Source organism: Balaenoptera physalus, assembly GCF_965194825.1.
Source record: "Balaenoptera physalus genome assembly, chromosome: 14".
NCBI lineage: Eukaryota > Metazoa > Chordata > Mammalia > Artiodactyla > Balaenopteridae > Balaenoptera > Balaenoptera physalus.
The window spans coordinates 40458766-40472781 of NC_138893.1; the positions used below are offsets into that span (position 1 = coordinate 40458766).

General features: G+C 44.5%; 1 protein-coding gene across 1 annotated transcript in view; it reads left to right on the forward strand.

Annotated features, from left to right (window-relative positions):
* LOC309642922 (guanylate cyclase 2G-like) overlaps nt 1-13808 on the forward strand; it is a 41270-nt gene extending 27462 nt beyond the window's left edge. The window contains 10 exon segments of the mRNA XM_082424985.1: nt 4153-4330; nt 6064-6148; nt 6152-6204; nt 7106-7298; nt 9059-9101; nt 9104-9232; nt 10404-10502; nt 11786-11859; nt 11862-11873; nt 13160-13808. Coding sequence (XP_082281111.1) covers nt 4153-4330; nt 6064-6148; nt 6152-6204; nt 7106-7298; nt 9059-9101; nt 9104-9232; nt 10404-10502; nt 11786-11859; nt 11862-11873; nt 13160-13264 — 971 coding nt within the window. The 3' untranslated portion in view covers nt 13265-13808.
* Nucleotides 13809-14016: the final 208 nt, after the last annotated feature.

Here is a 14016-nt window from a genome sequence, read left to right on the forward strand (position 1 = left end):
TGTTAGTGTCCTAGGGCTGCCGTAACAAACGACCCCAAGCCTGCTGGCTTGAAACAACAGAAATTTATTCTCTCACAGTTCTAGAGGCTAGAAGTCCAAAATCAAGGTTCGGCAGGTCTGCGCTCCCTCTAGAAGCTCTAGGGAAGATCCAGTCTTTGCCTCTTCCAAGGTTGCTGCCCCAGCGTCCCTGGGTTTGTGGCCATGTAGGTCTATGTAGAACCATCTTCACATTGCTGCCTTCTCTGTATAGATCTCTTCTGTATGTCTCCCATGAGGACACTTGTCCTTGGATTAGGACCCACCCAGATAACCCAAGAAGATCTCCTCAACCTGAGATAATTATATTTGCAAAGACCCTTTTTTTCAAATAAGGTCACATTCACAGATGCTGCAGATTAGGACATGGACATATCTCTTTGGGGACCATTCAGCCCACTGCACCCTTCTAATCCTGCCTCCCATGCCTTGCTCCTCTCAGTCACACTGGCCACCTCTATGTGCCTCCAAAGTGCCAGACACACTCCCACCCCAGAGCCTTTGCACATGCTGTGCCCTCTCTCTGGGCATCTCTTACCTCATATTCGTATATGTAAATTTGCCTCATTCCTTCTTAAGGACTACAAAATTTGTCATTGTAAGGCTATGTCATATATTATCGATTGAGAGACATTTTTGTGACTGTTTTCCATTTTTTGCAGTTCCAAATTACTGCGATGAGCAGTCTTGTATCTTTGTGGGCATGTGTGAATGTTTCTTCAGGATAGATTTCTGTTCATGAAATTGAAGAGGTAAATGTATTTTAAACATATTTAAAATTGTTGATAAATGGTGTCCAATTTTCTACTTACAAAGGATATATTCAGGTTTGGTGTTTTTGGTTTTTTGGCCAGGTTGTCTCAACACATTCCATGAGGGAATTAAGGGCAAAAGCAATGGGAGGTGAAGCAAAATTTGATCAAAATTGATAAGAAAATGTATAGCAGGTGTAACCCCCTGGCACTTTTATTTTCCGCTTTGGCTGCACATTGGAATTTCCTGGGAAACTTTAAAAACTGCTGAGGCCTGGATTTCAGACTCAAGAGAATCTGATGTCACTGGTTTGGGATATGGCCTGGGCATCCGGGTTTTTAAAGTTTCCCAGGTGATTCTAACATGCAGTTCAGGTTGAGAACCACTATCTTGGAGAGAGGAGAGGTGTGTGTGTGTGTGTGTGTGTGTGTGTGTGTGTGTGTGTGTGTGTGTGTGTGTGTGTGTGTGTGTGTGTGTGTGTCTCTATGTAAACCCAGCCCACCTTTCTCTCTTGATTTTTTTCCTGTTATTTCTTCTTTATTGCCTTGCCTACCATTTCTAGCCCATCCCCAGTGGCCTATCCCAAGTCTCATCTTTCGATCATCATGCATTCCCTGGAGATTTTTTCAAGTCAGGAGGCTTTCTGAGTGTGCTAGTTGCTTTGAAAGCAGATTCTGATTCTAATTTGTGGCTAGATGAAGCAGACGTGAGACTCATCCTAAAAGGTTAATCTCAAACCCAGGGGCATCTGAATTTGGAACCCAGCAGCGAGACAGATTTTCCCTCCACTGAACCCAGGCAGGAGCCCACCTACACTTGCTAAGCTCGGCTGCCATATGATTGTGCCAGCTGGGGTGGGGAAAGGGTGGGAACGCTGTGGACCGTCAGTATATTTCCCCCTCAGTGTAGTCCTCTGCTCACCAGGGTAAATGAGAGCTGGTCACAGGGGACGATGGGTACACAGGACCACAACCAGGAAGAGTACAATGTGCACCTAATTTATGGAGAAACACACCCTTCCATTAACTTCTCATACACCCCTGCCAACAATCCTGGTGCTGGAAACAGTACGGATTCTCTGCGCACACTAGACCAATGGTTCTCAAACGTTTTAGTGGGCAACAGAATCACCTGGAGGGCTTGTTAAAACAGAATTGCTGGGTCCCATCCTCAGGGCTCCTGACTCAGTAGAACTGGGGTCAGGCCTGAGAATCTGCTTTTCTATCAAGATCCCAGGTGATGTTGAAGATCCCCAGTCTGCAAAGCACTGGCCTAGCGTGGTCCCTGGCCCAGTAGGAGCAGATCATCTGGGAACCTGTTAGACAATCAAATTTCAGGCCTTACTGCAGACCTTCTGAACTGCAAACTGGGGGTGGGGGTGGGGTGAGGCGTGGGCCCAGGGTCTGTGTTTTAATTAGCTCCCCAGGTGATTCTGATGCCCACTAACGTTTGAGACTTGATTTCCCCTCTTCCTATACTGTCCTCATAAGAAAGAGGTCACGATGTGAAATCTTCACCTAAGGATGGGGGTGTTTGCTCCACCACCTTGAATGGAGAAATATCTACATAAGTTATTTGGAATTTATTTCTACAGGTTTGTCCATTCTCTCCCATTTATTTATCCATTCAATTACCTATTATATTTCATTTATGATATTTATATATAATTTATTATATTATATAGCTATTTTATATTTTGAGTTATAATCTAATACTTCTTTATTTATTTTGTAGCTCAAATTGTTTTATCTTGGACCATTTAATTTCAGTTGGCTTCTGGGTACTTTGACATACACCCATTGCAGTGTTTTGTTTTGTGCTTCCTTAGTTTCTGGTAGTATAAGATGCTTTAGCCTCATCTTGTATTTTCCCTGCTCCAATACTAGAATCAGCTGCTTAAGAAGCCCTGGCTCCTGTATTGGAGAATGAACACCTGGACACTAGATGCGCTTGTTGCTGCTGGGCTGCTGTTGCTTCTAGCCCCCCCTCATGGACAGAGCAAGATAATAGGTGTGTATATACTAAGCCATATGTATACACACATTCATATCTCTATCTACCCATCTGTATCTGTATTAAGCTAAACATGGGTTCATAGTGACATCTCCAATGTCGTTATCACATGGTTCATTTACTTTAGTCTCTGCCCATCACTTATCCATAACCTCCCTTTCCAACAGCGAGAACCCTGGCTCCCACCATCTGCCACCCATTTACTTATTTGTTCAATCCCAGTATTTGCGTACAGTAGTTTCAGGGTTCTTCACCTGTACCCCCCTGAGAGGCGATTCTACCAACTGGAGTATAGTGGTTTTGAGTAGTTCCTTTTGACTGTAGTCTCACCGTCTCTAGTTGTTTCAGAAGTTACTTACGTAGGCACTTTACCCCCATCCCCTTCGATGAGATTAGGTCACACATTTGTAAAACAGATTCTTTTGTCACAGTCTGCATTCTGTCTTGCAGTTGTCCAGTCTCCCAACTTATATTTTTTTTAATTTGCATTCTTTAAGGTTCACTCTTTGTGCTGTAAAGTCCTATGGCTTTTGGCAAATATGTAGTGCCATGATCCACCAGTGCAATATCGTGCAGAATAATTTTATGACCCTAAAAAAAATCCCCGGTGCTTCCCCTAATCAACTTCTTCTCCTCCCCAAACTCCTGGCAGCCTCTGAGCTATTTTCTGTCTCCATAATTTTGCCTTTTCTAGAATGCCATATAAACAGAATCATACAGTATGTAGCCTTTTCAGACTGGCTTCTTATACTTAGTAATACATTTAAGATTCATTCATTTTGTTACACCACAGTGTTATTTTTTACCAAAACACATATACATTGTTCTCAAAATATTATTTCCTCCACAAAACCTGGTTAAGCAGAATGTTTAGTAAATGTCGGTAGAAGCCAATGAGGAAGTGAAAGAAAGTAGGTTTACAAAGTGGGACACAGAGGTGGGACATAGTAGCTAACATTTAGTGTTTGTTAAAATAACTTTTACATAACATTTTATATGGAATGCATATTGCGTAAAGCATACTTTGCGGATTTCTAATACCAAATGCTTATACACTCCTGAAATCACATGGAGATATGTTTCATTTCAAGAAAAGTTCTATTAGAAAAAAACTTAATCAAAAAACAGATTAATTAGGGTGTGCTTACGTGTTTTACATTAGGAGTCCTCATTTTCCAGGAGGATTCCTAATATTTCTTGTAAAATATTCAGATTTCTCTGAAATTCTAATCTGTTCAGCTTACTTAAAAACTTAATTTACAAATTTAAAAACATGTCTGTTTAAAGTGAAGTGTACTAAATGGCACAAAGCTCAGACATTTAGCTACCTAAACCCCAAATGGATTTCAGAAATCATCAGCCGGATCAAGGACCCCAGGGCATCAGTGCCACTTCGACCTTCCCTGTCAGAAGAGAAGGGAAATGAAAAGATGGTGGTCATGGTGAAGGCATGTTGGGATGAATCTCCAGAGAAAAGGCCCACTTTCCCTTCCATCAAGAAAATGTTATGGGAAGCCAGTCCCAGAGGGCGAGTTAGATGTGCAGCAGACGTTTTCTCCTAATTATTTAACCATTAGAATTTTAAAACTATATGACTATGATTGCTTCTGTGTGCCTCTCTCCCTCCCTCCCTCCCTTCTTCCCTTCCTCCCTCCCTCTCTCCTTCCCTTCTTTCCTCCCTCCCTCTCTCCTTCCCTTCTTTCCTCCCTCCCTCCCTCCCTTCCTTCCTTCCCTTTCTTCTTTTTTTTTTTTTTTTTAAATTTACTTATTTATTTATTTTTGGCTGTGTTGGGTCTTCGTTTCTGTGTAAGGGCTTTCTCTAGTTGTAGCAAGCGGGGGCCACTCTTCATCGCGGTGCGCGGGCCTCTCACTATTGCGGCCTCTCTTATTGCGGAGCACAGGCTCCAGACGCGCAGGCTCGGTAGTTGTGGCTCACGGGCCTAGTTGCTCCGCGGCATGTGGGATCTTCCCAGACCAGGGCTCGAAACCGTGTCCCCTGCATTAGCAGGCAGATTCTCAACCACTGCGCCACCAGGGAAGCCCTTTCCCTTTCTTCTTTCATCATATACTCACTCAGTGCCTACCATACACAAAGCACTGTGCTACATGCTGGTTGAAGTCGAGTGGTAAAAATTCTTCCTTTATTTCATAAATGATACAAAAATGGATCAGACATTAGTGCTTTCGTTGCCCTCCTTTGTCCATTCCAGATACCACTTATCAATCAAGGCTCTTGTTCCCAAGGAATTTTGACGTGGCCTCGGAATCTTTTTCAAACCAACATTCCAGGGGTTATGACTAATCCATTGGGATTGGACTGTGGGAAAAAAATTATTCATGAACCTTAGAGTAGGCTATTGATTTAAATTATTCATGCCTCTTGAACAATTTTCTGAGTAGTAGCTTCACATCAGGATAAATGGTGTCATCTTTTGACCCATTGAATGTAAGAAGGCACAGCCATTTAGACGTAGCTTGAGTTGATAGAAGGTCCGGGCTGGGAGTCAGGCATCTCCTCTTAATTTGTCCATTTCACTATACATTCTTAACACAACAGCCCTGTATTCTGCATTTTCCACAAAATAGTTTTAAGTAGTAGGTCTCAGGTCAGTCAATACTTTTTACTTAGAAAATAGGGTCCCCAGTGTTAAGGTAAGAAGTCCATTTCCTATGTGAGCCTCAGTCTCCTCATCTAAAAGATGAGAAACTTAAACGATTTCTCTGAAGACTCTTCTAAAACAAGAGCCTATAGGATCTAGAAATGCCCCTTACATCTGTCATCTGAAAAGAAAACATCTGGTGTTGCCGTCTGAAAAGAAGAGAATGACCCATCCTGAAATGTACATTTCTGCATGACGATGACGATCGGCATGGAGCATGTTGGGAATGGGGGTGATGGGGAGGGCAGTGAAGGCTACTGTTTGTTGAGTGCCCACTGGGCACCAGACACAGCCTTAGTACTCATTATCTCCCTGAATCTACAGAATGACCCGGTGAGGTGTGTATTATTATCCTCATTTCCCAGATGAAGAAACTGAGGCTCAGAGGGTGCAGCTCAAGATCACAGGGCTGTTAAAGACAGGCTCTGTCCTGCCAGGCGGCCTTTTGGCCATTGTCATTTCACTGCTGTCCATTGGCAACCCTTAAGTAGGAAACCTTAAGGGTGAGACATGTTGTCTTGGAATGTATACTTGGATGTTGTGCTCCACTGTGGCCCTAAAGTTCTTGGAAAAAGACTTAAATCTCTGGGTTCTTTTAAAGCCACGTGAATGTACTAGACAGTATGGTGAGCAAGCTGAAAGTGTACACCAATCACTTGGAGGAGGTGGTGGAAGAGAGGACCAACTAGTTGATGGCCGAGAAGAGGAAAGTGGATCAGCTTCTGTCCACAATGCTGCCCAGGTATTCCAAAGTAGCAGGCGCCTTGACAAACCAGGAAGCAACATGATCGCTATTTAAGGAGACCCCACATGGAGAGACTATTTCCTGTGTTCTTTTTCTAAGAGAATGTTAGGCTCTTCTAAAAAGCGTCAAGCATTTTGTGTGTAATTCGGTACACCTTGTAAAGGGAGATAGAGGCAAGGCCCTGGAATCCACAGGAATTAGAGAATGCAGGTCTGTAGAAGATGGAATATAGGGGATGCAGCAAGAGGAAGGGACCACTAGATGGCGCTCTAGTTCCAGGAGTCCAATTAATTACTACCCTCAGTATATTCAGATTCTATGTCTGCCCAAATGCTTTGCACAGTACAATAGGCACCAGTAACTTCAGATTCAAAACTTGCTTATTTTTGGCTCTGTTATCACCTGTGAGCTCTCTAAACACTTAGCAGAGCATCTGCTGTTAAAATTCCGGCACCCTTCTTATGTGTCTTGACCAAGAAATGGGGTTGGGGATTTGAATGTGTCAATGTGAGATTGGTTGATAGAAGCAGAAATGTTAATTTGTGGATCGATGAATGTTTACATTTGCTTCCACATCTGCAGACTGAGTCTTTAAAATCAAATTCTATAACCAATAGGGGCAAATGAAATTCCCTCAGGGAGAAAATCTTTTTGAAAAGGCATTTATATGAACTGCTTCTCACCCCTCCCTGAATTTATACCCACCAATTCAAATATCTCTTTAGAGAAAATGCAGGCAGAGAAATGGGTGTCAAAAGAATCCCTCTAGATGATGGATTTTTGTTACCCCAAAATCTAACCCACCGAAGAAAAAGCTCTACCAGGGAGACTTTGTAGGCGTCTATAGGAGACAAGATGAATGATACTGTTCAAAAACGATCCTATTCTGTGGTTTCAGGTTCATCGGAGAACAGCGCATAGCTGGAAGAGCCGTGGAACCAGAGCATTTTGAGTCCATGACAATCTTTTTCTCTGACATTGTTGGATTCACACAACTCTGTTCTCTCAGCTCCCCGCTGCAACTTGTGCAGCTCCTTAAGGACCTGTACAGTTTACTTGATCACATCATTAAAACTTATGATGTGTATAAGGTGAGACGCCTGGTTCCTGGGTTGTGGAGACACACATGACCCTTGTAGGCTGTCTCCGGGCATGAGTGAGGATTAATCCAGCCCTAGACCTCAGCCAGGTGGAAGGCTCTATTTCGGGCTGGCAGTCTATCTCAATTCATGGCAGAAACTCAATATTTGATTCCTGTTTGTTTTCTTGGAAAAGGGCTTGATTCATCACAGATGTAGGTGCTTGTCAAGAATCATCAGTTGTTCCCTCTGTTTCCTTCCATTATTTTATCTCACAGTAAACACATTTCTAAAACAGGCATTGACCTTCTTCTTGTCTTCCTCCAATTCCCTCCTGAATATATTTTTTCCACATTCAGAGAGGTTCACATTTACTCTCCTTTAAAGATTGTCTTTGGATCTGGCGTTAAGTCTCACTTCTGTTACTGTGATCCTTAGCAATTCAGGTGAAGATAGACCCCCAAGCTTAGACTACCAGACTCACGGCTAAAGGTCAGACAGCAACCACCCGCCTAGTGCTACACTGGGGATGTATAAACAGGGTCACCTAGAGTGAAAAACGAATTTTGCAGGGGAGGAGAGCAAAATAATAATTTGGCTTCATTCACTGGTGGTGATCATGAGGCCACTTTATGTGTTTTCTGACTGTTCAGATGGGGCCAGATCATGACTCTAAGGTGCCCATGTTCACACATTCCTGGTGGGCAGCCACTAGTTCACCAGCTCTGACCGTGATCGCAGGGCTCTGCCTGTGGTCCTGGAATCGGGAAGACTTGGGACAGTGTAATCATGTCCCCTGGCAACACATCCTCAATGGTTATCCCCCCAAGTTCCCCAAAGATGTTGCCTCTGTTCAAGAGCAGAAGGAAGGATGGTACAGATAATCACAAAGAGCAGATCACATTCAGCCAACAAAAATGGAAGCCGCGCTGCTTAGACGAGCCTCCTCTGGGATTTCCTCTTAGTGTTTTCTTCTTAGCTACGTTTTGCATGAACTAATGCTAAAGTCAGTTTATATTGCTAAGGGATGTGCCCATGGTGGGGAGAGGTAGCCTAGAAGCAGTTAGACTTGTGTACTTGTTGGCTTTGGGTAATCTTGGGGTCACCAGGAAGCAGACGTGGTCTGATTGCCTGGTTAAGGCCTGAAATTCCACATTTTCCACATCATCTTTGGATTCTGCTGAAAAGCAAATGTACCTTGAAGGGGCTGTAACTTTATGCTTACACTTGTCATTTATTCTCTGTTGTGAATGAAGTATCTGAAAGATGATTTTATTAGGAGGGCTGGGGAAAAAGAGGACAGATCAGGCAGGTACATACATTTATACATATTTTGTATAATATAAGCATACGTATAATTGTATCTAAGAGCCCTTGTGTGGAGTGAAGACAGTTCACCTTGGATAAGATGGATTGCACTTGATGGATCCATGTGATCCTTCAAGATCTACTCCACCAGTATATTGCTGCCTGTCTAACTGGTTTTGAACTAGGGTTGGGGAAATATAATCACCAGCACTCTCAGATTTCAGAGAAGAAAGCAGAGACTGTGGGGAAGAGGGTGAGGGAAGGAAGGCTTTGTAGGAGGCAGGACAAGAGTAGGAACTTGAGGAAATGCTGGGACTTGGATAGAATGAAGGTCAGGGAGTACGACCCTTCAAAGGATGGGGCCTCAAACAGGATCAGTCATGAGGGGCCTTGTCTCTGACCCCGCCGTCACCCTCTGCCTCCCTCATGATGAACACAAGGCCACTTCCTTGCTTTATTTTCAGGTTGAAACCATTGGAGATGCATACACGGTGTCTAGCGGACTTCCCATCGGAATGGTACCCAAAACGTGGACGAGATTGCCACGATGTCCTTGCACTTCCTCAGTGCCACCATCCACTTCCAGATTGGGCACATGCCTGAGGAAAAGCTTAAGCTCTGGACTGGCCTCCACACAGGTAGACAGCACTAAGGGCAGGTGGCCTTGTGGTCCAGATACAGCAGCAGGTAGTTCTAAATTCACATCCTAGGTCTGAGGCTTAATTTAGGAACCCTGAAATCAAATGGTAGCATCTGCAGGGGAAAGAAAAGATTGAATTCTCTTTGCACGTGTATTTCTAGTTAGTCAGATTGCTTGGTAACAACAAGGACAAACAAAGACTCCAAGGTGTTGAACCCAAATTAGGAGGAGCCCACAAACCAGGACAGTTATTTTGGGCTGCTTTCCCTCCATGCCTCTGCATCAAATGCCCTTTGATCTGTTCTGTTTTTTTTCAAACTCATGGGCTTGTGACTTGTGCGGAAGTGACCTGTACTTGGTTTAATGCCATTCTGTTACTGTCTTGAAATTCTTGATAATTTTTGAATGGAAGATCCCTTATTGTCATTTGAGACTGGACCCTGCAGATTATGTAGCCAGACCTGCTCCTACTTATTCTCCACAGCTTAACTAAAATAAAACCTGACTCCTAACCAGGATGAATTACTCCCATGTCTGTGCCACTGATGCTTTGTTTACATCTCCAATGCATGAATAACACTGTCATTAATTTCTGTCTTAGTCAGTTTGGTTGTTATAACAAACTACCTTAGACTGGGTGGCTTAAACAGCACACATTTATGACAGTTCTGGGGGCTGGAAAGCCTAAGGTCAGGATTCTACTATGGTGGATTCTGGGGAAGCCCTCTTCCCAGCTTGCAGAGGGCTGCCTTCTGGCTACGTCCTCACGGTGGAGGAAGAGAGAGAGCTCTCGTGTCTCTTTCTCTTCTTATAAGGGCACCGATCCCATCATAAGAGCCCTCCCTCTCACGACCTCCTCTAAACCTAATTACCACCTAAAGGCCCCATCTCCTAATACCATCATATTGAGGTTAGAGCTTCAACATGTGAATTGGGGTGGGACACACAAACATTCAACCCATAACAGTTGATTATGTTGCTTTCCACCAAAAGTCTGTGGGTTCTGTAGTTTGCCTCATTGTAAACCCTGAGGTCTATTTCCAAGCTTTGCCCCCAGAGGGTATTTCACGAATATTTATTGAATTGCTTTTGTTGACCTGATTTGCACTGTGGAGTCCCACACTTGGGAAATGCAGACTGGTCATGCCCCTCTGTCCTTCCCTTTGCAGGTCCCATGGTAGCTGGCGTGGTAGGAATCACCATGCCCAGATACTGTCTGTTTGGAGACACTGTGAACATGGCATCCAGAATGGAAAGTAGCAGTTTGCGTGGGTATCGTTTACAGCACTTCGCAAACACACGATCGCTGCCCCTCCGGTCCCCTATCTTTAACCAGAGAGTATTTTTAGAAGATCCATTTGCATTTTGTCTACTCTTTTCCATCTGGAGGATAAGATCATTATCCACTTCAGACAACACTGGTCACAAGCTTTGTAGATGGGTTTTTGCACTGTGTTCTCGATGGAGCCATGTAAACACACAGGACATCTCCTTCCAAGACTTTCCATCCTAAACAGTCAGGTACACATATAGTAAGATCATTTAAATGAGGAGCAGGAGTTGGCAAACTTTTTCTAAACAGGGCCAGACAGTAAATATTTTAGGCTTTGGGGGCTATAGTCTCTGCTGCAACTATGTAACTGCTGTTGTTGTGTGAAAGCAGCAATTTGCAACATGTAAATGTTGGGTGTGTTTATGTTCCAATAAAACTTTATTTTGCAAACACAGGTGGTGGGCAGGATTTGGCCTGTAGGTAGTAATGTGCCAACCCTGCTGTATAGTTTTGGCGATGCCAAAGAAATCGATGGCCAGGAACTCCCGGGGACATCAAATTCTTTTGCATTACAATAATTTTATTGTATTGATTATTACTAGACACATATATGCCATTTATCAGCTGAGACATTTATCAGCTGGAAAAAATAATTACTCAGTGATTTAAGTTTTGAAAAGTTTCAGTTAACATTCTTTTGAATTTGTAAATCTTCCACAGTATATAAAAACACACAAAAAATCTTTTCCCCTCTGATTACTTTGTTGTCTAAGTTAATCAACTGAGTCTCAAATCCAGATTTAAACGTCTCTCTTAGCTTGTAAGTAAAGAGCTGAAGGACAAAATATGAAGTTAGAAATGCTGATGTAGGCTCCAAACCTGACTTTAGCTGCAGTTCTGGTTACAAAGGACATTTTCAGTGGTACATTGCAGCTCTGGTACTATCCCAGGGAGCCTGAGGACCCCAGCTGCCCTCATCCATCAGGAACACCAACTTGCATATGGACCCAGTTCTGTCTTCTGTTTCTAAACCGAATGTATTAAAGCTTGAGCGACACCCAGCAGCACCTGAGCAATGCCTGGATGTTTGGGGGTCCAAGTCCACGTGTCCTAGACGTGAGAGAGGTTGTCTGTGATTTGCTTAGTGAGAGGTGCTGGCGGTCCAAGAACTTGAGCCGTGTGTGTAGCATTCCCTCCCCACAGTAGCCCTTGCCCCACTGACATCCATATGAAATTCACAACCAAGGTGATGACTAGGGTAAAACTGGTTTCTGGCAGCTCTCCGGATTCAGGTCTCTCACAGCACTGCAGGCGCCCTGCTGGCGTTGGGAGGATGTGATTTGCAAAAGACTGCATTCCAGTCAAGGTAAGACCAGACCAAATGCGTGCCCACCCCACCACCCCGCCCCATTTGGGTCCCTGAAGGAGATATTGAGGAACTTAGATGGGATGAGTGAACCTCCATGCCGTGGTTCGTGGAGACCACGAAGGTCCATGTGGAGGCTCTCATGACTGTGAGGTTATCTTCCTCCAAAGAGGACTGTACAATTCCCTTAAATGGTCAAACATGGAATCTGTGACTTTGGCTCCAATCTAGACCAACCTCTTGTGTGATGCCTCCTTTCTCTTTGCTACACTGGTCTCCTGGCTTCTGCTTGAACACCCCAGTCTAGTCTCCCACAAAAGCAACAGCAAATATAAGCCCAGGAATTATAATGTCCACATTCTTCTATTTCCCTTCTCCTGAGTCTAAAGTGCCCAGGTGGAGGGGATGGAAGCCCATTGGTTTGGGGGCACTTGGACCTCATCTCTACACATTTAAATATCTCTTCCCTTTCTCTCTGCCTTCCTTTCCATCCTGGCTCCCTGTCCATCACTGAAACGTACCATGATACCGTCTCCTCTTTCTGATAAGCATTGCCGTTTCTGGGGGTGGTGGTGGTACTCCTCTTGAGATGTTCTCAAGAGCATCTTGGAGATGTTCACAGTGGGAGTGGTGAGCGGTTACTATGACATTGGGAGTTTGAGTGGGTGTCAGGGTCCAGGGAAAGAAGTGAAAGGGAGGAGGTACCTTCAATTCCACAGTTTGCTAAGTCTGGCTCTGGCATGATGTATTTCATCAACGGACTTCAGGTAGGAGGAAGATTTTTCTAGATGTCAGCAGTGTAGACCTAGCTTTGAATCCTGTCCCACTTGTTCCTAGCTGTCTCATTTGGGGTCTTAGTTTTATCATCTGTAAAATGGGAATGGTGATAATACTGCCCTCAAAGGGTGGCTGTGGGGATTAGCTGTGAACCTGTATGTGAGGTGTTTCACTTGGTGCGCTACTCATAGTAAGAGCTCAGTAGATTTTATTATTATTTTAAAAAGATTTTCTTTGCAACGGACTTTAGCCTCCACTGGCCCTCAGCCCATAGACCGTCGCTGACTGTCCATCTAGGCTGATCAGCAAAGTCCAAGGATATGACCACGATTTCATCTACACTGAAGCTTTTCCCTCACCAAGGCAGCTCCTGCCTTGTTGCAGTTCTGGCTACAAACAACGTTCTCAGGAAGCGAGTAAGGGCGACCTGAGTTGTCTGCTGAGGGACCACACTTGACAGGCAAGCTCTCCTGTTCCGTGATTCACCAGCTCTCCTTTGCTTCCCACAGGGCAAAGGAGAACAAACAACCTTCTGGTTGAAGGGCAAAGAAGGCTTCACTATTCCACTCCCCGAATTTCCTGAGGATGAAGCTAAAGTCCCAGAGATCTTCTGAGGTGAGTATTTTCTTCAAAGGTGTTTGTGGGGTCCCAGGAAAGTCCATGGGTGTCTTAAATATCCCATTCAGGGGTTGTAGTTCTGGGGTATTGAGTCAGTCTCCCAGTAGGGGGAGCCATCTAGCTGGCCTCCTCCGTCCACCCTGGAGTCCTGTGGCCTAGAGCAAAGGTGGAGACGGATGAGCTGGATACAGTGAACTCATTTCCTGGGAGACCAGGGCTGCCGCTCCCAGACCGGCCAGTGAGCCTGCCTCCCTGCCAGAGGTTTCCAGCCCATTAGCTTGCAAATTTGCAGTGAATCCAATTTCACCCTGGGAAAGGGGAAAGCTGGAGAATGAAGCCTGGGGCCAGGGACCTGCCTTTCTTTGCAAACTGCCTGCTCCCTAACCTTTAGTGTTTATTATCTTTATCAGCTAATCGACCTGCAAGGACATAGAAGCCCACAGCAGAAGGCATCTCAGGAATGTTTTCAGGGGCTAAAGCTCTAACTGAGGGGTGAATCGCTGAAATCCAGCAGGTTCAGGCCGTCCCAGGCAGGCAGAACCCCTGCAGTCAGTGGCTGGAAGGCCTGGCCGTGAGCTCTCACTTCCTGTGAGCACTGCAGCTTCCAAATGGATCATGTCCCATTCTCAATTTATTGCTTAATTTCTTTCTTATCCATCCGCAGGACTCTTCTTCTGCCCAGAGGTGGGCAGCTGAATTCTAGGAACTTCACAGACTCCATTTTCTATGACACGATTCCATTTTCATC